The sequence below is a fragment of the Protopterus annectens genome, chromosome 6.part1 (assembly GCF_019279795.1).
Source record: "Protopterus annectens isolate FY-2018-M chromosome 6.part1, PAN1.0, whole genome shotgun sequence".
Lineage (NCBI taxonomy): Eukaryota > Metazoa > Chordata > Ceratodontiformes > Protopteridae > Protopterus > Protopterus annectens.
The window spans coordinates 470,043,741-470,069,218 of NC_056738.1; the positions used below are offsets into that span (position 1 = coordinate 470,043,741).

Genomic DNA, 25,478 nt, shown 5'->3' on the forward strand with positions numbered 1-25,478 from the left:
AGTACGAACCCACCAATATTTCTTTTTTTTCCTAATAATTTTTTATTAAAGTTTCAAAACAAACATGAACAATAATAAATTCTCAATAACAATACAAGTTATGATAATACCAAACTGAATAGAACATGAATTCATTTTCTTATCTATAAAAGAAAAGGATAAAATTTACTAACAAAACAACTGTTTGTAAATAAACAAAATAATAAAAAGAATAACACCATAGTAAAAGTTGCAGTCAACTAAGTAAAGCTGAGAATAGCACAGTTGCATTAGGAAGACATTGTTTATATTTGATCCTATACAGGATACAGCAACTACTTTGCAAAAGGGGGGTTATGAGATATGAGCTGCCTTCTATGCAGTAATTTGTATAATTATATTTAATATGGTGCATTTTAAGTGGTAATGGAATTCATATAATTGGGGGGGAAACTCTTGCTATTTACTATTCAGAAAGTAAACACTTGCTTTTTCTCTGCACCTAAAATGAATTGTACTGAACATTTGATAAAAAGAATTTCATTAAGTCTTTGCATATTTCTGCTGCATATCGTAATTACCATTTTATTTTCTCTGTTATATAAACAGTGCATTTTTATTCTTGATTCGTGAATTGTATTCCGCGGTGGTACAGCGGTGTTACCTCACAGCAAGAGGTCCTCCCGTTTGATCCTTGGCTTGGCTTGGGAGTGCCTTCTTTGTGGAGTTTGCATGTCCTCTCCGCGGTTGGGTAGCATTCGAAAGACATGCGTGCGTAATACCTTCGTTGAAGGTTGGGCGTCGAGCTGGCACCTCGGCGTTTCGTAAAAAAACTACTGCCAATCATTAGCGGACCGGAGTTCCGCTGTGGCGACCCCTTACCGAAAAGACAAACTAACATTCGTGAATTGTATTGTTGTGAAATTCATTGCAAATTCATTTGTAACACTTTAGTCTAGGCTTCAAAGAATGGGTACATTACACCTGTGGTTTTGTGCCTTCAGCTATGATAATGAGCTGTGCAGAAATATCTTTTTAATTCTTTCTTCATTTTTTGTTGATGTTTGTTTTGCCCTTTAACTTCTACTCCTTATGAACTTTAGTTCCCTGGTTTGATTCTCAGCTAAAATCCCTTCTTTTTGAAAGTATTCTCTGTGCAAATGCTATCAGATTTAAATACATGAATATTTCAACTTCCATATGTACACAATCATGAACACACATGCATAATAATATTTTGGGAGTCTGTTAGTACTGTATAAAAACATATTAAGATTCAGTAAGTCATTTGTTAATATTTTTTTCAGAGAATGAACTGCAGAGAAGGGAACAAAGGTCATTTTCTGAGTCTTTGCAGAAGGCAAAGCTACCATGTTGAAAAACTGGATTTACACTGATATGGTAGATTGAAAGAGGGATCATTTGAAACCACGGAGGATTTGAAATTAAAATTTCATATGTCTTAGTAATTCTGGTATGATATGAGGATCTGAAAAGTTAATATTTTTTTTTCATTCAGCAAAGATATCCTTTAGCCAAACATACCCTGGGATCTAGAAAGGGTTATCTTTGGCAGTATATCCTGTCACAAGGGTATAACCCCTTACAGTAACCCTTTGAATTCAAAGTTAGGCCCACCAAAGTAATTTTACACAATCAGAAGAATCACCATGGTGGGTGTCCTGCCAGTTGTGCTGTAGAATATATGATAATGAAGCATTGTGGGGAAGAGGTTGGTTTAGACAGTTGAGGCCAAGGGTGGGAGAGTCTTTCTGAATCCCAGGTATAATATTTTATCTTACTGGACCACACATGTACATATGTAAGCAGTGTCAAATTCTACTGGGTGCTGTTTACAAGTCAACATAAGCTAAGCTCAAAACATGGAATAATATTTAATGTGTTTGCGTAGCAAAGTGTGTGTATATTTACTCATTCAAAAAGTGGTTGCTCTCTGTCACTGATGGAGTCCGCGTAATGATGTTCTTAACTCTTTTGCTGTTTTCTGACAAAGCTAAGAGAGCGTGTGAAGGCATGTGGTCAGCAGCACAGAAGTGAAGGTCATTGAGCTGCTGTAAGGGAGGAGGACTGAAACAGTGGAAGGAAATAGCTCATCTCACTGGACCAGTAAGCTGGCCTGCTCCCTACTACTCAACTTTCACTATGGGTTGGGGAGGAACTAATGGACTAATAAGGCACCTTGGACAGAAATGGATGCATCGTAGGCATAGCCGGCCTTAGGCATAGGCCAACTAAATGGCCGCCTAGGGTGCTGCTGTAGTAGGGGCACTTTTCCAGTAATTTGGAGGGTGTAGGTACACCAGGATGGGGGCAGCAGGTGGTGGTGGGGGGCACTGTGTAGCCATTTTGCCTAGGGCACCAGTTTACCAAAGCCCGGCCCTGATCATAGGACTCTCATAGTCTGGGGATGCCTGACTCTCACCCGTCAATGTAATGAGTAAGCTAATTCAGTGAAGATAGTGGAGTCGATCAGGCAGGTTCAATTGGAAGGAAATAAAAAGAAAATGCTGCTTTCTGACATTTTGCAAGGTACCCCACATTCTGTAAACACTACTGATAAGCAACAGTTAGAAGCTGATTAAATAGTAAAAGACCTTGGGGTCTTTGTAGATGATGACCATTCATCTGATACCACCCTCAAAGCACATGGAAATTGTGACATAGGGAAATACTGCCAGCCCAGCTATCTGGAATTTTGTAAATAATTCTATATCATTTGTGAATACTGATATGATTTATACAGAAATGTGTGTAAAGTACTGAGCTTAAATGTAACCACAGCATGCCCTGTTGGAATAGAACAGAATGTACCTCCACTATTGTGACTGTTTAGATGTATATGTTTAATTGAAACTGGAAAACAGAGGGTTAACTTGCAAAACTTTAAGAAAAGTTGAATTTAAATTGTTTTACGACTGTGCTATAAATGTTATCTTTCAGTTTCAGTGCAACAGAAGACATAATGTCTAGAGATGGAAGTTTTCTGTATTGTGTTGAAAGGGAAGTAATTGCCAGGTTTGAGATGTAGATGGGTTTTATTGTTTTATGACTTCCAGGATCTGCAAGCATCTGATAGAGATGTATTTTTTACAAGGAGATGTCAAATGCTACTGTGGGGGGTTAGCCTGGGAACAGGAGTCAGGTGACAAAAAGTGATGTCATGCTGCATGTATCCCAGCAGCAATATTTGATTTATTAATTTAAGAACTCTCTCAGAGAGAGACTGCATTTTGTATTTTGTCTTTGACCTAGCAAGAACATCTTCTCATCACCACATCTGCACTTGCCTTGCTGTAAGTAAGTTTTTAGGGCATAATAACTCTTTTAGATTCAGATAGGAATATTGTAAAGTATAGCTTAGATTTTCTCTTTATTTATTTGAGACTGTCCTGCAATGTTGTTTTAAATATTTCTTGTGATTTTGAACTTTGATGTAACTGATTGCTTACTGAGTATATTGTATTCCTGTTCTTTTATTATTTATTATTAAATATATTTAAACCTATCTTTGTGGCTGATATTTGTGAGACATATTTAAGCTCTGAGAGTACTTGGATACCCTTTGTTAAGGCCCTTAAAAGTAGCTTATAAGAGTGGTTTGTGGCAATGGAAACTACCTTATACCCTGGGTAGAAGGGGGGATAGCTAGTAAACCTGTACCAGCCTTTTCCAGGAGTGTGTGTATGTTTGTATATAAATCAAACCTCAAAGTGTTTGTGTGTGTGTGTGTGTGTGTGTGTGTGTGTGTGTGTGTGTGTGTGTGTGTGTGTGTGTGTGTGTGTGTGTGTGAACTACTTGGGCAGGGACACGAAGCACTGTTTGGACAGACAGGGTGCTGGAGGTTTTGGCTTGGCCACTCAGCTGAGATCTCAACCCTATAACTGTGCCAGTTGCCAGTCTTATTGGGGATCTGGAAAAAGAGGGAGAAACCAGCTCCGTACTGACTGTGGTCTGTGTGTGCTCTTAAAGGAAATTGCACTTTACTGTGTGTGTACCTATCCTCCCAGTGTGTACATCCCCCACTGTTGCCAGTGGTGAGGATTGAGGCTCCTTGATTACTGGGCCAGTGCTGGGGCATCACATGTTAATTGGTTGACAGTGGTGGAATAGCCATATCACATATTAATTGGCTTGTAGTGGTGTTGATATTGTATTCCTGTCCACTGTGAACAGTGGTCACTAAGGAAGGTGTTGGTACTCTCAATCAGCCACACACAGAGTTTCATATCACAATTGTTTTATTTATTTATTTTTTGTTAGCTTAGTGAGTCAGGCAGAGTAGGAAAGCATGTCAGCAGAGGAGTACTGCAAGCTGACAAGGAGCCTGTTGGCTGAGATGTGCTAGGCTAGAGGACTGGTGCATGCTAACCTGACAAAAGCAGAAATGATTGTAGCCTTGAGCAAAGCTGCAGCACTCCCTGAGATGTGCTAGACTAGAGGACTGGTGCATGCTAACCTGACTAAAGTAGAAATGATTGTAGCCTTGGGCAAAACTGCATCACACCCCAACAATCAGAAGGACAAACAGGCTGGCCTTGGAGATGTACAACTCACAGAAAATGGACAGTTCAGCCTTTCCACAGAGGACTTAACAATCCATCTGGAGTTAGAGACTGGAACTGGAGGCCAAATATTTGGAAATAGTATCAGCAGGGAGACTGCGCCACGTGAAACAAATAGAAATAGAAGCAGCAGAGAGACTAAGACATCTGGAAGCTGAGGAGAATGAGAGGCAGAGGCAACATGAGAAGGAGATGCAGACTCTTCGCCAGAGTCATGGAGGTAATGGGGAAAGGAGTAACCAAGCCCCAGAAGCAACAAAGGTCAGTAAATTTTGTCCACAATTTCCAGAAGGGGATAATTTTGATAGTTTCTTTCATATGTTTGAAAGGGTATGTAAACAGTATAATGTTGACCAAGGTCTCTCGGTACAGTTCCTGACCCCCTTATTCCATGGTAAAGCTGTAACTACTGCTTCTAAATTGTCTGATACTGATTGCTTAAGTTATAATACAGTAAAAAATTGTCTTTTAGAATGTTTTAATTTAACACCGGAAGCTTATAGGATAATGTTTCATGAGCAAAGACGCAAGGCAGATGAAAGTGTATGTGACTATATTGCCGAACTAAGCACTTATTTTCATAGGTGGGTGAGTGGATGTCAGGTCACCAGTTTTGAAGGGTTGGCAGACCTTTTGGTGTGGGAACAAGCCCTTAGCTCTTTGCCTGAGGACATGAGAATCTGGTTAGCTGATAGACAATGCAATACTGCAGATGAGTTGTGGAAGAACGGAGCCCAATACCTAGCAAATAGGGCATCACTGCACAGGGAAGGGACACCCAGTGCTGCACATGGGTCTAAGGGAACTCATGGTGGACAGCCCAGACTGCCCCAACAGAGTCCACCAGGAGCAGGGGAAGCCACTAGTCCACGTACACATCCAGGACCAAGGGTTAAATGTTTTAAATGCAACCAGTTGGGCCATATAGCATATAGATGTCCACGGAGGCAAGGTGGGGAACAAAAGGTGGGAGAGCCAGTAATGGGAATGACAGAATACCAGCAGTAAGTTGTCTCGAGACAACCAGGGTACCAAACTACCACAAGAGGTTATATCCTATCTTAGTATATGGGCAACAAGCCACTGCTAGGAGAGACATAGCCTCTAATGTAACCATTGTGAAGCCTGCAATGGTTAAAGAGGAGCACTACTCACTTGGGAAGTCTACTCCAGTCAGAGCTTTAGGAGGGACCCCATTCCAAATACCTTTGGCTAGGGTTCACCTTGACTGGGAAGGTGGAAAAGGAAGCAAGCAAGCAGATGTGTTTGAGGATATCCCTGCAAGTGTCCTGATAGGGAATGATTTTGATAATGCAGTACCTTGTGTGCACACAGTTACATACAGTCAAGCTTGGAGATGAGCATGTGGGTCTGGTAGCCTGGGGGATACCCAGACAGACCGCACACTTGCAGCCAGGACTGGTGAGGTGATTACTTCAGGGAGGGAACTACCCTGTATCAGTGTGACTGAAGGTGAGCCACAGCTGCTTGTGGGTACTGATGTTCCCTTTGACAGAGTGACTGCAAGGCAGAGGTGAGTAGTAGTACCCAGGCTGACAATGAGGCACCACTGTCAGAGAATACCAGACTTCCTGTGGAAGGGGAGCTGGAAAGTGTTACCAAGAGAGAGTTGAGACAGGCTCAACTCTCAGACCGTGCACTACAAGGCTTGAGGGAGGTAACTAGTGAGGCACATGATTTTCAAGGGAAGGGGAAAGCTGTATACTAAGACAAAGGGTTACTGTATACAGAGTGGACCCCTGTGGAAGGGCTAGAGTTTGAGAGAATACAGCAGTTGGTAGTACCCAGAGCCTACCATCTGGCAGTTCTGGCCATAGACCATGATATTCCCTTTCTAGGTCATATGAGCATAAAACATACAAAGAGATGTATTATGCAGAACTTTTATTGGCCTGGGATTTCCAGAGATGTAACAGGGTACAGCAGGACCTGTGAGCAGTGCCAAAAGGTAGGCAAGGCAGGAGACAAAGTGAAAGCTCCTTTGCTGCTTTTGCCTGTGATTGAGGTACCATTTCAGAGGGTAGCTATGGATATTGTGGGGCCTCTGAGTACCCCAAGTTCCACAGGGAAAAGGTATATACTAGTGGTAGTAGATTATGCTACCAGATACCCTGAAGCAGTGGCCCTGCCCTCCATTGAGGCAGAAAAAGTGACAAATGCTTTGTTAGAGAATTTCAGCAATCTAGGTTTCCCAAAAGAAATACTGACTGACAGAGGTGCCAATTTCATGTCAGACCTGCTGGCTTGTCCGTGGAAGTACTGTGGGGTGAAGCACCTAAGGACCACCCCCTACCACCTTCAGACTAAGCACAAACAACCAAACCAAAAACCACCTCCAGAGGAAGCCTTAATAGGCAAAAATAGTAAAATGAAAAAAAGGCTTCCACCGCAACGAAAAGTTCACTGAGAAATTCTGTTAAAATGTGGGCTTTAATAAAACGAAGAAATAAAAAGCACAAATTGTGCTGTTCAGGTTGCAGGTCAAACAGGATAAGCGCTTTCAGTTAAAAAACCTTCTTCAGATCCTCAGGAGGTTTTTTAACTGGAAGCGCTTGTCCTGTTTGATCTGTAACTTGAACAGCACAATTTGTGCTTTTTATTTCTTCATTTTATTAAAGCTCACATTTTAACAGAATTTCTCAGTGAACTTTTCGTTGTGGTGGAAGCCTTTTTTTCATTTTACTACCTTCAGACTAATGGACTTGTTGAGTGGATAAACTCTAAATTGAAGATGATGCTATGGGCATTTGCAGACCAGTTTAAGAGGGTTTGGGACAAATATTTGCCCCATCTGTTGTTTACTTACAGAGAGGTGCCCCAGGAATCCACAGGTTCATAGGTAGGTACTAGGCTATCGGCCCAAGGGCCTATGTAAGCCTAGCCAACAAGGTTCCCTGGCATACGCCACCCAAGAAAGACACAGAAGTGATCTCCGGGGTGTATTTCCTATTTCCCATCCACTCATCAATATTTTTCTTGAAGAGTGCTAATGAAGAACTTTGCTTGACATAGATGGATAGCCTGTTTCAGAGTATGGGAAGTCTCTGGGAGAGGAATCTATCCCTCCAGCATGTCCTGTTTATTGTGGTGACAAGGTTTAGGTCCCTAGAGCATGTAGATCGGAGGGACTGGGATTTCTTTAGGTGTAGCATGTCCAACAGCTCTGGGTTTGACATAGCTTTATATGTTAGGCAGAGATCACCTCGGAGTAGGCGATATGCTACGGAGTAAAGGTGGAGTTTTTTGAGCTGGTCAGTGTAGGGCATTTGTTTGAGGCCAGTAATCCTCTTTGTGAGGTACTTCTGTGGCCTTTCCAGCTGCTGCAGATGTCTTGTGAGGTACATTCCAAAAGGGGCGTTGTACTCTATAATGGATCTAATGAGTGTCTAGTAGAGGGGAACAATGACCTTTTTTTTTCTGGATGAGAACCCTTTTATGATGAGGTGTGCCACATAGAAGGACTTCCTGACTACTGTGGCGATGTGACTATCAAAGGAGAGACTACTGTCCACCTGGGTCCCAAGGTCTCTTATCACACATTCGATGTTAAGTAGATTGCTGCCTATGTGGTAGTTCATGGGTACAGAGTTTTTACCAAAGGGGATGACACTGCACTTTTTGGCATTGAGCTTGAGGCCATGGCTCTGACACCAGGCATCTGTCTCAGCGAGGCCCTTCTGTTGGCTGTCCACATCATTTGGGGACTTGACTATGGCTCCTAGTTTGCAGTCATCTGCAGACTTCGTTAGCCAGAGGCCTTCTGTGTTAGCCTGTACTTCAGAGAAGTAGATACCAAACAGGAGAGGTCCCAGGACGGAACCCTGTGGTACTCCACTTGTCACTGCTTTGAGGTCAGATTTGGAGTCTGTAACTTTTACAGTGTGGGTTCTGTCAGTGAGCCAGTTGGCAACCCATCTTGTGACTTAGGGATTTATACCTAGTTTAGTGAGTTTAGCTATAATTCCAGAACTGGGGAAGGTGTTGAAAGCCTTGGAGGTCAAGATAGGCTTTGTGAACCACCTTACCCTCATCTACAGCTTTGGTGACTGCCTCAACGAAGTTGATCAGGTTCAGGAGGCATGATCTGCCTTACACAAACCCGAACTGGGTGGGATCCAGAGTTTGGAGGTTACCAATGTCTTTGTTTATGAGTTCCATGATGATACGTTCCATGGCCTTGCAGACCAGGCTCGTCAGGCTAATAGGGCGATAGGTCCCAGGATCAGTGGTGGCTCCCCCTTTGTGGAGTGGGATAACTGTTGCTGTGCGCCATTCAGTGGGCACAAAGCCTTATGCAAGGCTATTATTGAACATAATGCTTAAGTGGGGAGCCAGTCCATTCTGATGTTTGTGTAAAACATAGCCTGGGATGTTGTCCGGTCCCATGGATGCTGTGTTTTTGGCTTTAGAGAGTGCAGCTTTTACATGCATAGTTGTGATTACAGGGACTCTGCATTCTTCCTGTATAGATATGGGCCCTTTAGGGGGTGAGGAGGGTAAAGTTAGCACTGAATCTAGCTGCCAGGATGTTGGCAATATCAGTTGGTTCTGTAATTTTCGTGCCTTTGTGCTGTAACTCAGAGCAGATCTGGGTGTTGCCATCGAGATTCTTGACATAGCTATAGAACGCTTTGTGGTTGTCCTTAGAATTAGTGGTGATTTTGTTTTTGTAGCTAGCTTTGGAGCATCTTATAAGGGATCTCAGCTTCTTACAGAGGCTGACCAGGGAGCTCCTCTACTCATGGGATTTTACACTCTTTTGCAACAGTTTCTTCCTTCTGTTGTACAGTTTGTTTATGGCAGGGGACCACCAGATTGGCTTCCTTTTTTTGGAGGATAGCATCTTGGTTCTGTTTGGGATGACACGGTCCATGCACTCGTGTAAGTGCTTATAGAGGGCATTTGTGTAGGATTCAGCAGTTGTAACTGTATTGTCCATCTGCATGGGTGTGATGAAGTTCACCACTTCTGTCTTAAGAAGCATGAGGGTTTTCACCCTTTTAGTTGCTGTACGGGCATAGAGTGAGAGGACCTCTATATTTGATTCAACATGAGTGGGAGGGTGAGTGTGACTCCCACAAGGTGTCTGTTGTGGTATATGTCCTAAACCTAGGGCAAGGCTCAGGGAACTCATGGGCTTGGCCCAAGAGAACCTAGTAGAAGCCCAACAGCAGAAAAATGTTCTGTATGACAGGAATGCTCGAGCTAGAGAGTATGCTTTAGGGCACCAGGTAATGGTTCTCATTCCTGTTAGACACAACAAGCTGCAGGAAGCTTGGGAGGGACCCTACAAGTTGGGAAGGAAGATCAGTGATGCTCACTACATGGTAGAACTGTTTGGCAGGATGCAGGGGCACAAATTATACCATGTCAACATGATAAAGCCTTACCATGATAGGGAGGCCCTTGTGCTGAGTATTTGCAGTGGATGGCAGGAGGAATCTGAGGGGTAACTGGTGACTGATCTCCTCAGTGAGGCTTGGACTGACACCTCAGTGGAAGGGGTAGCAATGTCCCAGCAGCTATCCTCTACCCTGGTTCGAGAAGTCTGAGCAGGGTTGCAGGAGTTTGGGGACATGTTCACTGGGAAACCAGGGTGCAGCAACATGTGGATACAGGACCCCAAAGGCCTATTAAGCAGGCGCCTTATAGGGTGCCTGAGAGAGTCAAACAGACTTTGAGGGTGGAGATACAGGAAATGTTGGACCTAGGGGTAATTCAGGAGTCCAGCGGTACTTGGGCCTCCCCAGTGGCACTGGTACCAAAGAAGGATGGCAGCACCAGGTTCTGTGTGGACTACAGGAAATTAAATAGTCACACAGAGTCAGATGCTTACCCCATGCCTAGGAGAGATGAAGCCCTAGAGGAGCTGGGTTGGGCTAAGTATCACTCCACTATTGATCTTACCAAGGGTTACTGGCAGGTGCACTTGACTCCCAGTGCTAGAGAGAGATCAGCTATTGTGGCTCCTTTTGGCTTGTATGATTTCACGAAAATGCCCTTTGGAATGAAAAATGCCGCAGTAACTTTCCAGAGGCTGGTAGAAAGTATCCTAGCAGGAGCAGGAGTTTTCGCCCCTGCTTACCTGGATGATATTGCCATCTACAGCCATTCCTGGCAAGAGCACCTTCAGCATGTCAGCGAGGTGCTGGGCAGACTACAGAGGGCAGGGTTGATCATTAAGCCCAGCAAATGTCAGGTATGTATGACAGAGGTCTCCTACCTGGGACATCAGAGTGGGGAGTGGTAAGATCAAGCCAGAACCTGCCAAAGTGGAAGCAATTTGAGCAGGGCCTTCCCCTGTTACCAAAAAGCAGGTGAGGGCATTCTTAGGGACAGCAGGGTACTACAGAAAGTTTGTCCCCAGTTATAGTACCATAGCTGTGCCCCTCACAGACCTGAGAAGGAAAAACAAGCCAGATAAGGTAGTGTGGACCCCAGCATAGGTTCATAGGTAGGTTCATAGGTAGGTACTAGCTATCGGCCAAGGGTTTAAGTAAGCCTAGCCAACAATGTTCCCTGGCTTACGCCAACCCAAGAAAGTGAATTTCCTGTGCCCCTGTCGAGCAGAGTCACAGAAGTGATCCCCGGGGTGTATTTCCTATTTCCCATCCACTCATCAAAATTTTTCTTGAAGAGTGTTAATGAGGAACTTTGCTTGATATAGATGGGTAGCCTGTTCCAGAGTATGGGAAGTCTCTGGGACTGGAATCTATCTCTCCAGCAAGTCCTGTTTATTGTGGTGACAAGGTTTAGGTCCCTAGAGAGTGTAGCTCGGAGGGATTGGGATTTCTTTAGGTGTAGCATGTCCAACAGCTCTGGGTTTGACATAGCTTTATATGTTAGGCAGAGATCACCTCGGAGTAGGCGATATGCTGGAAAGTAAAGCTGGAGTTTTTTGAGACGATCAGTGTAGGGCATCTATTTGAGGCCAGTAATTCTCTTTGTGAGGTACTTTTGTGGCCTTTCCAGCTGCTGCAGATGTCTTGTGAGGTACATTCCATAAAAGGCGTTGTACTCTAAATGGGTCTCATGAGTGTCGAGTAGAGGGGAACAATGACCTCTTTTTTTCCTGGATGAGAACCTTTTTGTGATTAGGTGTGTCATGTAGAAGGATTTCCTAACTACTGTGACAATGTGATTATCAAAGGAGAGATTACCGTCCACCTGGGACCCAAGGTCTCTTATCACACATTTGGTGTTAAGAAGACTGCTGCCTATGTGGTAGTTCATGGGTACAGAGTTTTTACCAAAGGGGATAACAATGCACTTTTTGTCATTGAGCTTGAGACCATGGCTCTGACACCAGGCATCTGTCTAAGTGTCTCAGTGAGGCCCCTCTGTAGGATGTCCACATCATTTGGGGACTCGACTATAGCTCCTAGTTTGCAGTCATCTGTGAACTTCTTTAGCCAGAGGCCTTCTGTGTTAGCTTGTACTTCAGAGAAGTAGATAGCAAACAGGAGAGGTCCCAGGACTGAACCCTGTAGTACCCCACTTGTCACTGGTTTGAAGTCAAATTTGGAGTCTGCAACTTTTACAGTGTGGGTTCTGTCAGTGAGCCAGTTGGAAACCCATCTTGTGACAGGGATTTATACCTAGTTTAGTGAGTTTAGCTATAATTCCAGAATGGGGGATGGTGTCAAAAGCCTTGGCGAGGTCAAGATAGGCTGTGTGAACCACCTTACCCTCATCTACGGCTTTGGTGACTGCCTCAAAGAAGTCAACCAGGTTCAGGAGGCAAGATCTGCCTTTCACAAACCCGAACTGGGTGGGATCCAGAGTTTGGAGGTTACCAATGTCTTTGTTTATGAATTCTGTGATGATACATTCCATGGCCTTGCAGACCAGGCTCATCTGGCTAGTAGGGCTTTCGTTCCCAGGATCAGTGTTGGCTCCCCCTTTGTGGAGTGTCCAAAAACAGATTTACAGCAGGGGCAGGTAATTCCAAAACCACCAAGATTAATACCACTACAAGAACAGGGAAGGGGGTGGGAGACTAACTGCAGCTAGAGACAGGGAGTATTATCTCCCTGTATTATATTATATATAAAAATTATCTACAAATTTCTAATCTTAAATAAGTGCAGAGAAAAGTATATTTAAATCAGCTTTTGTAAGTTGATTTATGCAGGTGAATCTCAGCAGCCAGCCACTCGGAAGATGAGCAGAATGATTAAAAAATGTGACCAGCACAGGTTATAATGCAAGCAGAACCCCCCCCCAAGCTAAGTTAACACAGAATTTCAAAGGCAGTCTAACAACTTTCAATGTATCCAGATGGCTACACTTTTTCACACTTCAGGCAACTAACTGCTGCTAGAGACAGGGAGTATTATCTCCCTGTATTATATTATATATAACAATTATCTAAAAATTTCTAATCTTAAATAAGTGCAGAGAAAAGTATACTTAAATCAGCTTTTGTCAGTTGATTTATGAAGGTGAATCTCAGCAGGCAACCACTTTTGTTACTTCTTTTTGTGACTTTGTCTTTTGTTACATCATTTTATGACTTCGTCTTTTGTTACACCTCCTTTTGTGACTTTGTCTTTTGTTACACCTCCTTTTGTGACTTTGTCACTCAGAAGATGAGCAATGTGAGCAGGCATTCCAGAAGCTTAAAGGAGCTTTGGGAGGACCCCCTGTTTTAGCCAGTCCAGATTACAGCAAAGAATTTGTTGTGCAAGTGGATGCTTCAAACCATGGGGTAGGGTCCATGCCAGGTCTCTGCAGAGGGAGAAGACCACCTGGGTCTATATTAAATCAGCAAATGCTTAGAAAAGCAAACACTAATTCATCGACCCCTTTTAAGTGAAAGCTTAAAATCTCAAACACCCGGAACAGCGATTTTTTTCACAGGGAAAAAAAATCGCTGTTCCAAAAAAAAAAAAAAACGTAAAACATTATATAATGTGGGGGGCTTTGCCCCCACACTCCCTAATGTGGGGGGTCTGTGCCCCCGTACTTAAATATACCAACTCCGAGATCGCACCACAGTGGAGGAAATGGCAAACTCCCGAAACCGGCCCAGTGATTTTTTTCCCTGTGAAACAAATCGCTGTTCCGGGTGTTCAATTGTAAGCTTTCCCTTAAAAGGGGTCGATGAATTAGCGTTCGCTTTTCTAAGCATTCGCTAATTCAATATAGACCCGACCACCCAGTGGTATATCTCAGTTGTAGGCTCCAAACCAGGGAGGAATGATATGCAGCTGTAGAAAAGGAATGTCTAGCTATAGTGTGGGCACTGCAGAAACTTCAGATTTATCTGTATGGAAGGAAATTCATTGTAGTTACTGACCACAATCCCTTAACATGGCTACATCGAGCCAGCCAGCAAAATGCCAAGTTACTAAGGTGGAGCCTAGGGTTGCAGGCATGTGATATAACAGTGCAGCACTGCAATGGGTTAACAATGCCAATACAGATGGGCTCTCAAGACAGGGAATGGGGTGAGATATTCACAGATAGCCAACCTTCTCAAGCAAAGTTTCTCAAGGGACACTTGAAAAACTATCTTGAATTTTTTTTTTTGGGGGGGGGGGTGACATAGGCAAATACTGCCAGCCCAGCTATCTGGAATTTTGTAAATAATTCTGTGTCATTTGTGAATACAGATATGATTTGTTCAGAAATATGTGTAAAGTACTGAGCTAAAATGTAACCACAGCATGCCCTATTGGAATAGAACAGGAATATACCTGCACTATTGTAGCTGTTTAGATGTATATGTTTAATGGAAACTGGAACACAGAGGGTTAACTTTTAAAAAATCAAGAAAATAAGTTGAATTTAAATTGTTTTACGATTGTGGTATAAAAGTTATTTTTCAGTTTCAGTGCAACAGAAGACATGATGTCTAGAGCTGGAAGTTTTTTGTATTGTATTGAAAGAAAGGTAATTACAGTGTCTGAGGTGTAGAAGTGTTTTATTGTTGTATGACTACCAGGATCTGCAAACATCTGTGAGATATGTATTTTGCACAAGGAGATGGCAAATGCTACTATGGGGGTTTAGCCTGGGAACTGGAGTCAGGTGACAACAAGTGATGTCATGCTGCATGTATCCCAGCAGCAATATTTGATTTATTAATTTAAGAACTCTCTCAGAGAGAGACTGTGCATTTTGTATTTTGTCTTTGACTTAGCAATTATCACAACATCTGCACTTGCCTTGTAGTAAGTACATTTTTGGGGCAGAGTACCTCTTTTAGATTCAGATAGGAGTATAGTAAAGTATAGCTTATATGATTTCTTTATTTATTTGAGACTGTCCTGCAATGTTGTTTTAAATATTTACTGTGCTTTTGAACTCTGATGTAACTGATTACTTACTGAGTATTGTCTTCTTCTTTTATTTATTATTAAATATATTTAAACCTGTCTTTGAGGCTGATATAATTGTGAGACATATTTAAGCTCTGAGAATACTTGCATATCTGTTTGGTGACACTGTACAGGCCACTTCTAAATAGCCTTGCTCTTGGTCAGACTACCATTTGGATTAATAACATTACACAGTAGGATTGTATACCGATTGTAAGGGCCTTAAAAGTAGCTTATAAGAGTGATTGGCGTCAGTGGAAACTACCTTATAGCCTGGGAAGAAGGAGACATAGCTAGTAAACCTGTGCCAGCCTTTCCCATGAGTGTGTGTATGTTTGTATATAAATCAAACCTCAAAGAGTGTGTGTGTCAGCTACTTTGGCAGGGACATGAACCACTGCTTGGACAGAGGACTGTCACAAGTAATAGATCCATTTTTGGGAAGTTAACACATTTTTGCTTACATTAAAATGGAAAGAATGTGCCAGCTAGGGATAGTTTTAAAATGCAGTATCTAGTAATTGCCCAGTTTATGCATTATACAGACTGAATTGCTCTGTTGTAAGTTTTTGGTTCTTGCTATATCTAAAACATGTTTTGGAAAATGCATTCTCTATTTCATGTTAAATCAGGTTATATACTGGCCAAAGTGTGACATTATAACAAATGTCTTTTCCTTCCCCCAGGGTGTGATTGGAGACTTGAAGATTGTAGGAAACCCTGCTGCAGCAGAGGTTCAATGTGAAGACGAGGAAGATGATAATGATGGAGTGAGTATTCAAGACATCTTGTGTGTTTGGCTTTTTACTGTAGCTTGTAAAAGACAGGAAGGTAGCAAACCCAGTAGGTAATCCAGAAATAAAATAAACCAGGTGCTTCAAGGGACCAGAACTTGTATCCACAAAGTGTTTATTGTCTTACAGCTTTAAAAAGTTTAAAAACAAACTGCTGTTGTAAAAAGTCAAACAGGTTTAGCGCTTTCGTCTTACAAGTAAAATACATCATCAGTTCTGACTTACCATGCATCATCCTCACTGTACTCCACAGCATCTGTTTAGAGTCCCTAAAGCTCTTTCCACTTTCATTTTTACATATGTACCTAAGGAATGCCTTCTTTCTTTCATATTCCTATTGCTAATTCCCTCTTTTGCTTTATCTTGGCCTTTCTTACCTCCCGTGTCCTCTGTCTGGTATCTTAGTACTCCCATCTGCATTCCTTGCACATCCTTTTTGGTAACCCTTTTCCTTTGCTTTGAATTCCCATTTTATTTTTCTGCTTAACCATGTTGATCTCTTCCTCCTTACTGTGCTTTCAGCCCCATTCAATGTTTGTGCTGCTATATGATTTGAATAATTGTAACTTGCCTATTTCTTTTGTCCCATTCTAATTCACAGTTCTTCCAACATGGTGTAATCTGTATTCCTGCAGCCATGTACTTTGTTTCTAAATATATATCAGTTTGCTTTCATCTTCATTACGAATCACACAGTAGTATTGTCACTGCTGACTCTAGAGAGAACTTACCTCAAGCTCTCTTCATCCTTCCAGTCCTTTGTATCTAGTATTCTCTGTTCTCGTACATTCCTATACTAGTTGGATAAATCTCATTATGTCTTGTTACCTGGATTAGTTTGTACCTCCAAGAGTTGAATGGAGGAATATGCTGTTTTTTTTCAGATCGAGTCCCCTATAAAAACAGCCTTCTTTTTCTTAACCTAAGTTTTGGTCTCCACTTGTTATTTTTAATAAATACTTAATAGTCAGTCAGTTGTGAAATGTTCTCCCAGACTAGCCAGCCTGTCTGTAGATTCTATGCACATCAGTACCACATTTGTCATTAGAGTAGTAACAGTACTGTAGAATGTGTTTTAGTCCCAGATAAAACACTTGCTTCGCTCTTTTGCATGCATTTCAAAAATGTAGGTATTTGGCTTCAGCATAACTGCAGTAGCAAAGTCATGAACTACCACAAGCCTTCCTCTCACCATACTTTGATAACTCCAAACACTAATCTAAAACAAGGATATCACATATAGCAGTCAACATTTTGTACCACTTAGTAGCATTTAATATATATCTGAGAAAGGCATTGATCCCTTCTGAGCTTTTATCTGGTCAGTTTGACTAAGGTAATTCACCTGAAAACTATTGAAAAGAGTGTCATGTTGTGCCAGTACTTCTTTCTGTCTACAGTTTTTTTTTTGTTTTGTTTTTTTAATGGGAATCCTTACTCTGGAAGTATACATCGAAAAATATTACAGACATATTATTGTGCATACTACACGTCATGTAAGCAAAGCATTATTTGAGTACCAACAGCTGATGTTAAAAGAGTTTGTGAGATTTGTTTCTATCTTTCAGACAAAATTATTTCCTGTTGCACAGATGTCTGTGATTTTAAAGTGCTCTGCACTCATGTTTACTATAATTTTGTCTGATTTATCTCTGGCCAAATTTTAAAACATGTACTGCATAAAAATATTTCAGAACTTTTGTTTAAATATGGACTATAAACAGTACTTCACTGTAGTGTCAGATATGCCTCTAACAATTAAAATGAATGAATACGGTCAGTAATGGAAGTGATGTAAATGCTGAATACATAAAACTGGTATATTGCTGCGTACAGACAATATCCGTTTTACTACAGAGGCTAAAAATATTAAGAATAAGCAGTAACTCTGAATGTGTTACGTTGTGGGATCACCCAAAATGTTTTCAGAAAATCATAGACTTCTACTTCCCCAGGTTAAGGATTACCCCTTAATGTTATTTCAAGAAGCCTTCAGTGATAGGTAAAGAATATGGGAATCTGTCTTTTGTTCTCTTCTGCGACTTTTCATAAATCCCATCACTGAGGATGTCATGCATCTGTTGGTTCATTTAAAAAAATGAGAAAGAAACAAAAACTGCTTGAAATTAAACCCATGCATTAGTTTGTTATGGATTGTGATATTTTGGTTTGCATGGCTCTGTGCTCATTTCCACAGAGCTCAGCAAAGCTTGGCTTAGCCTGCATTCTAGAAGTGCTTTACTTGCATCGAGTGCCATCCAGGCAAAACTAAATAATTTGGACTGATGAATTGCACTTGTATAACTGATTTTAAGCAAATGTTGCTGTTTCCCTGCTGTACATTTGCACACCACTGATGCTTTTACTGAAAAAAAGTGTTTTTCCTATCACTGTTGCTGCTGTTAGACTGTTTGTAGCTAGAGTGGCTAGTTCATACGTTCAGTGGCACTACCATTCAGTGTAGTATAAGTTTGTATTTAGTAGCCTATTCTTCTTCAGTAAAGTACTCTTAATAGCCTTCTGTAAGCCCCAGTACACCACCCCCTTGTAGCTCATCTATTAAAGCGCCATACAACACGGATAGGTTCATAGGTGTGTACTAGGCTAACGGCCCAGGAGCCCATACAAGCATAGCCCAAAAAGATTCACTGACATCATGCCGCCCAAAGTTAGTTCCCACTGTCCCTGTCAAGCAAGGCCACTGAAGTGATCCCCGGTATGAACTTCCTATTGCCCATCCACTCATCAAGATTTCTCTTAAAGAGGGCCATACTTCTCTGCAGCCATCTTGGTGGTTATGGGTATCTTGAAAGAATCTAGCAGTTTTCTCATGTTTACTCAACCATTTAATCCTTATAGTAACAGATATAGTATGTGAAATGTGTACATACACAGTATCACTGGATGCTAAACTCATGCATACAAGCACACATTAGGATTTCAAAACTATGTACAGAACATCCACCACACAACACACACACACACACACACACACACACACACACACACACACACACACACACACACACACACACACACACACACACACAGACGCACACACCACCTACATATGCTGAGGCATCTAAATGCAATCTTCCTAAACAAAAAAGACCTCCTAGATAACCCATTGCAGATCATATCTTCAGCTATCCTCAGCAAATCCAGAAGCACTCAACAAAAACAATAGCTAACACCACACATACAGCCACACAAGCACACTTTCCAGGACACTAGTCATACATAGGGACCTCCATTGTAAGACACACTGATTCCCCTCTGTCTAGGATGAACAAGAAGAAGATGGTGGTTAGTTGCCTATCTGCAGCCATGATTTTTAAATTACACCTGCACTTAAGTTATTAGACCACAGCTACCAGTATGATTCCATTATAATCCATGTAGATATAAATGATCTGAGACATACCTCCCTGGGCAAATATGATGAGAGATATTGTGGAGCTCTTGGACAGTGTGTCTCAGGCTGGTGTAAACCTAGCATTGAGCAGCATATTACCATTACTGAGGATTATGCCACAATACAAACAAAGATGATTGATTTTAACATATGGCTGAGTTGCTGGTTTCATTCTAAGGGGATCCAATATTTATCAGCATGGGAGGACATAGTTAACAGACCACGTTGTCCCCTCTAGGCTTTCAAATACGGGCTAAATTTTTATCCACCCCTATAAAGTCATTTTTAGACAATGCCAAATTGACAAATCTATTGACATAGTAAAATCAACTCAAGTGAACCTCAAGGTGTTACTGCTCAATGTCAGGAGCCTAAACAAAAAACTGTACTCCCTTCAAGCCCTCCTCACACTTGAGAATATAGACATCTGTGCAGTTACCGAGACATGGTTTAAAGCTGCAGAAATTACCCTGGCAGTCCAAGGTTTCAGTACCTGCCACACTTTTATAGCAGTAGCTGAACAGGCAGGGGCTAAAGGTGGATGTCCATCAATATACATCGATAACAAGCATACCTGAAAGCTGGTTAAGCAGGATGACATGCAGGAGTTTCTCCACGTGCAGATCAACATAGATAAAATCCTGTATCATATCCTAGCCAGTTAAAGGTCACCCTCCATTTCCCAGGAAACACACAGAGCATACTTAGAGCTACTGGAGATTATTATCCAACCAAACACCTTACTCATGTGGTACTTTAATTACCCCTTTATAGATTGGGAATCCTACATGGCCTCAGCTCTGCAGGCACAGAGATTCCTGGACTTCATAAATATGAACACCATTGACCAGTTAATACATATGCTCACTCAAAGCCCCAACATACTGCACCTCATGCTCATAAATATGGGAGAATGGTGCACCAGAGAATGTCACGTTCTCTCTAGTAAGGTCTGCCCATAAAGCTGTCGCCTTCAAAATCAAAATCAGCTCAGTAACCCCAGTAATTCTACTAACAGTTAGGAACTATTCAAAGACAAACTACCTTTTATTAAGTGATAGTTTGTCAAAATTCAGTGCCCCTCCAAACCCACAGAACACAGCAGCCAATGCAGAATTATTCACAGAAACCCTGTGCAACCACGTCAATAGCTTTTGTTTTGTTCCTACCAGAAGTAAACCCAAAACTAACTCCAAAAACAAATGTCTCTTGTGCCATCCCAAATTAACCAGGCTATGCAACAAAAGAAAAAAAAAACATGGCAAAAATCAGGAAGTGTAGCTCCCATAAAGATAAGTACTCTCATTAAATTAAACAAGTAGGTAAGAGGGCTAATTAAGTCCAATACAGCTAATTTCGAGGTTAAGACCCCCTAGCAAAAGACAACCATTAATTGCAGGTCTAAACATGTAGTCTATATAGCTCTGTGTGAGCTTTGTTCTGCATTTTATATAGGAAGAACTAGCGGTGGATTTTATTTTAGAATTTATGAGCATTTAAGCGCAGTAGAAGGAAAAGAGCCTACTAATGCTTTGGCCAAGTGTGCTTCTTTATGCCATCCTAACGGAAAAGTGATTTATAACTTTTCAGTAATAGATCAAGTTAAAAATTTCCTTTCTAGGTGGGATAATGAAGAGGATTTAAACTGGAAAGAATATTGTTGGCAGGTTAAGTTAAATGCATGTGTTTATCCAGGAATTAATGGTAGAGAAATTTTACAGTAGTTTTGAATAGGAAAGGGTTAAAACATAGATGCAATTGGTCAGGTGATTTTATTAAGTATTTATTTGGTGTTGGTTTGTTTTAGCAACCAGGTCTGATGAAGTTCATTTGGAACGAAAGTGCTTACCGGTTGTGACATATAATAAAGTTTGTTTATTTTTGGAGCCATATTGTGAGCCATTTGTATTATAGATCCTAGAAACTACAGACCATTAGTCTGACTAGTCTTTTTTCACAAAACCATGGAAAGAATTATCATGTAAATAAGCAACAAAAACACTGGAGACCTCCAAATATTGGATCCATCCCAGTTTACCTTTATCAAAGATAGGCCATGCCTACTGAGCCTGGTGGACTTCTTTGAAAAAGTCACCCTGTCAATGGATAAGGGTAAAATGGTGGATCCTGCTTACCTTAATCTGGCTAAGGCATTTGATACAATACTGCACTCAGGCATTGTTAACAAACTTATGGAATTAGGCATAAATCCCTATATACTACACTGGCTCACAAAAGGACTCAGGAGATTAGGATCAGTGAGACCACATCGTCAAAGAGGCCAGACACCTGTGGAGCCCCTCAGGGCTCATTCTAGGCCCACTTCTCTTTGGCATCCACTTCTCAGAAGTCAAAGGCCTCCGGTTAACTAAATTTGCTGATGATTGCAAACTGGGAGCAGTCATATAATCCCCTCAAGACACAAACACCATACAGAAAGGTCAGACACAAATAAATGACTGGTGCCAAAACCATGGCTTTAAACTCAGTGCAAAGAAATGCATTTTAGTATCTTTTGGGAGGCTAGCCACCCCTTGAAACCACTTCCTCGATAAAACACCTCTAAGAGTTGACTCACTAGTCAGAGATCTGGGAACTCATGTAGATAGTAGCCCAACCTAAAAAAACCAACATGTGGCCAAGATAGTAAGAAAATCATTCTGTGTTGCTCAACTTAAAAGGAAGGGCATAGCATCTAGGTCCATGGAAGTAGTGCCCCCTTCAGTATATGACTGAGCACATAGAGCAACTGGCATGTCTGCAGTGATTCCTTACAAACAGAATACAGGGTGTAAGTACAATGTCCTGTGCAGATTGTCTGAAAGCCCTGTCTCTGTACTCAGTCTCCTACAGACTACTGAGAGGTGATCTATGCCTAGCTTACATGGCATCCACGACCCCACTCTGATGAACCTTTTGCACATCTCCAAAACAAACAGCATCCAAACTACTAGATCCCAAAACCTAAATTGTGCTTGTGACATAAGTAGGACATGTTGGAGAGACAGATACGTATGTCAGAGAATTCCCATTGTCCAGAATGCATTCTCCATCCATGTGAAACAAAGTCCCTTCTTAAATCTGTTTAAGTGTAACGTGGACCAAGGGATGGGAAATCAGAAATTCACCCCTGGTCTTGCACCTATGTCTCCAATGGACACAGGCAGACAGTAAATCATGTCATCAGCAAAAATTACCCCTATCTAAATGTCTAAAACATAAAACTTGTGGGTCTCATTTGGGTTGCACATCTGGGCTTATAGAGGTCCTATTAGTTGTTAGTCTAGTATATATCTATGAACCTATGTAGGTATTCCTATTTGAGAATATGTACTAACATCAGTCCTTATTTCATTCTGTTTGCTTAGTCCTTTCACTTCTTTCTAAGTGGTCTGTTATAGAAAAGTGCCCAGATTAAATGCAAAAGGAGCAAAGGCCATTCAGGAATTCCTACTGTTACAATATCACTGTAGTTGTTATCTGTGTAGTCTTGTTCCAAAGCGAATTTTTGAGATTGCTATTGCTATTAGTTAAATCTACCTGTCAAGCACTGGAGTCATAGGAAACTCATATTCTCCATCTTTTACCATTTAGGTGTTATCACTTCTGCATGTGCCTGAGTCTTTCAGAGACATACTAAGCAATTCAGAGATCAAAACTACGTTTTTGGGGCCTGGATCTGTTGCAGGTTTATTTTGGCTGCACTTGTCTCCAGTATCTCCCTTAGTTTGAATTGCATTGTGGAACTGTCCACCAGTTCAGTTGTTGGTTACTCTGGATATCAAGTGGAAGAGCAAATCCTGGCATTGCTGTCTGCATTTTCTCTCCTCCTCTCTGTCTGTCTGTCTCTCTTTCTGTCAGCAGCCTTGCTTGGCTAGCCTTGATAAGTAACATACATGAAGCAGGTTCCACAGTGCTTTGCATCAGGCTTGAATCAAAGTCTTGCTGGTTGTCCTCCCGTTTCCTGCATGGATAAGTCACTCACTGGCAAGGCTCATGGCATTCTTCTTTCATCTCATTACTCCTTCTCTTGGGTCTCCTTAACCTCCATTAATATGCAAAGCTATGAGTAATTGTGTGGTGGTACATGGCTGAAACAGTGCAGGGAAACAGTCTTCATTAAGTCATTATAATCACAGGAGCTTGCTCAGGTCAGCTTCCACCCCAAGTGACATAACAGTTTTGGTACATGCTGCCCTCTTTAACACTTTTGTGCTAGCCACTGTTTCTGCTGGCTGCCAGTAGATCCTTTTATGCTCATGCTGTTTCTTAGAGAAAGTGTTGTGCAGCTGTTAATCAAGCAATAGTCTTTTTTCCCATCCTCAGAGTTCTTAGTTATCATAGGGTCTGAGGATTCTGAATATCCTCTTTTCAAAAAATATTAACATAGGTTCATATGTTCATAGTGTATGCTAGGCGAACAACTACTGAATCCTTTATAAGCCTAGCCAAGCATCCCAAATATGCCTTGCAAATAGATGTTATTTTACCAGGTGTATGTAAGCCTGGGCAAATTTTACAGGCTGCCTCTGTCCATTATAGACATTAGTGCTAGATCCAGGGAGTATTTCTGATTTCCCATCCACTGCTCCGGATTTCTCTTGAATAGACTTAGGCCTTTTTGCCACATGAATGAGAAGCCTGTTACAGAGAAGGGGAATACTTGGAGATAGATGCATCATCCCTCCAACATGTCCTACTTATGTCACAAGCAAAGTTTAAATCCCTTATTTGAGTAATTCTGAAGCTATTTGGTTTGCTGATATGCAAAAGGTCCATCCGATTGGGATCTAGGGATGAGTTGTATGCCAGGCATAGATCAAACCTCAACAAGAAAATAAGAGTATAAAGATAGGGCTTTGGGGTGATGTGCACAGGACATGCTGTTTATGTTCTGTGTTCTTTTTGTGAGGAACCTCTGTGGACATTCCAGTTATTTCATGTGCCTGGTCATGTACATACTAAAGGGGATGTTGTGAATGAAGAGTCTGATGAGGAAGAATACAGTGGAATGATGACTCCCTTGGACCTAACTGCTATGGCCTTGCTTACAAGATGTACAACATAGAATGATTTCCTTACTACCTTAAATACACGTTGATTGATAACTTAATAAGATAATAATGAATCTTACACTGACTTCACTGTGGTAGCACCCCAGCTCACCCCTTCAGGAAGGCCTTAAGGACTGGGAAGTTATCTTTGTCATGACCATTACCTTTGCCATCATTGACACCTTTTTCTCATGTCGGTCATATTTTTACCTTTCATTGAAGAATCAATCACTACTTACCCAAGGCAGGCTGACCTTGAATTTAGGGTCATTCCTTTATGGATCCTATCCTCACTGATGCTGTTTTCCTGGCCTAAGAATAACCAAACATAGCAGTCCCTTTGTACCAAGAAGGCATATCACCATAACTAACCTGCCCTCCATTTTTATGTTCTTATTTATTTGAGGCAGGTAGAATGAACCCAGTAACGTTTTTTCAGCAATAACCTTATTGCTTTTGAAATAGAGTTATACAATGAATAGAGAGCATCAGATGTGTATTTTTGTTTCGGCATTAAATGCTACAGAAAAAACAGAGCAGAATACAGTAAGTGATGCATAGCTCAATGATAACATTCATGTACGTGGTACGTGGAAGGTACTCGTGAAAACAATTCCAAGTAGTAATGGGAGTTACAGACAGTGTGTGGATGTTCTTTGACTATACTTAACACATGGCACAGTGTATTGCTAAATTATATTTGTTTAGAAAATTGGATCATATACTCACATAGCAACTCACAGTATTCAGGGACAGTGACTGAATAATCTGGCTTTAAACTGATAAAACTGGTAATGCCATGATTGTTAACAGAAGAGAGTTTCAGGCTTTAGAGCCCAAGAATCCAAGGCTTTGATGCAGCATTTAGGGAGAAGAAATGGGTTAGGTGGTTAAAAGTTTTAGAATTTGATGAGCAGGGTGCTACAGCTGAAAGATTATATCCTGGGTATGGAGCCAATGGTGGGGTACTAGTTTAGGAAAATGTGTGTGTATTAAAGAACAGCTGGCAGTGCTAGCTACCTAGGAAAAGACAGTAGTTTAGCTTTGAGTGATATAGTGATATCCCAGACAGGGTGATTAGGCCATAAATCTTCTGCAGACCTTGTTTAATAAAACTTGTGGCTTGTTACAGTTAGTGGTGAATTCAGCTGTTAACAGTGGGAGGACACATTCCAAAGCAAAGATAAAGTACACCTTTTGCAATAGTGTTTTTTTTTTCTGAAGAGTTAATAAAATGAATTGGTGAGATAGCTGTAAGTTTATAAGAGACTGCCTTGATGTGTGGGGCATGGGTCACTTGCTGGTCA

At 41.4% G+C, this 25,478-nt stretch overlaps 1 protein-coding gene across 4 annotated transcripts in view; it reads left to right on the top strand.

The window, feature by feature from the left end:
* Positions 1-25,478, top strand: part of COL18A1 (collagen type XVIII alpha 1 chain) — a 1,701,455-nt gene that overhangs the window by 1,012,301 nt on the left and 663,676 nt on the right. For all 4 annotated transcript variants that reach the window (XM_044075903.1, XM_044075900.1, XM_044075901.1 and 1 more), the window contains one exon: positions 15,595-15,678. In XM_044075903.1, the coding sequence (XP_043931838.1) occupies positions 15,595-15,678 (84 nt within the window). The remainder of the gene's footprint in view (positions 1-15,594; positions 15,679-25,478) is intronic.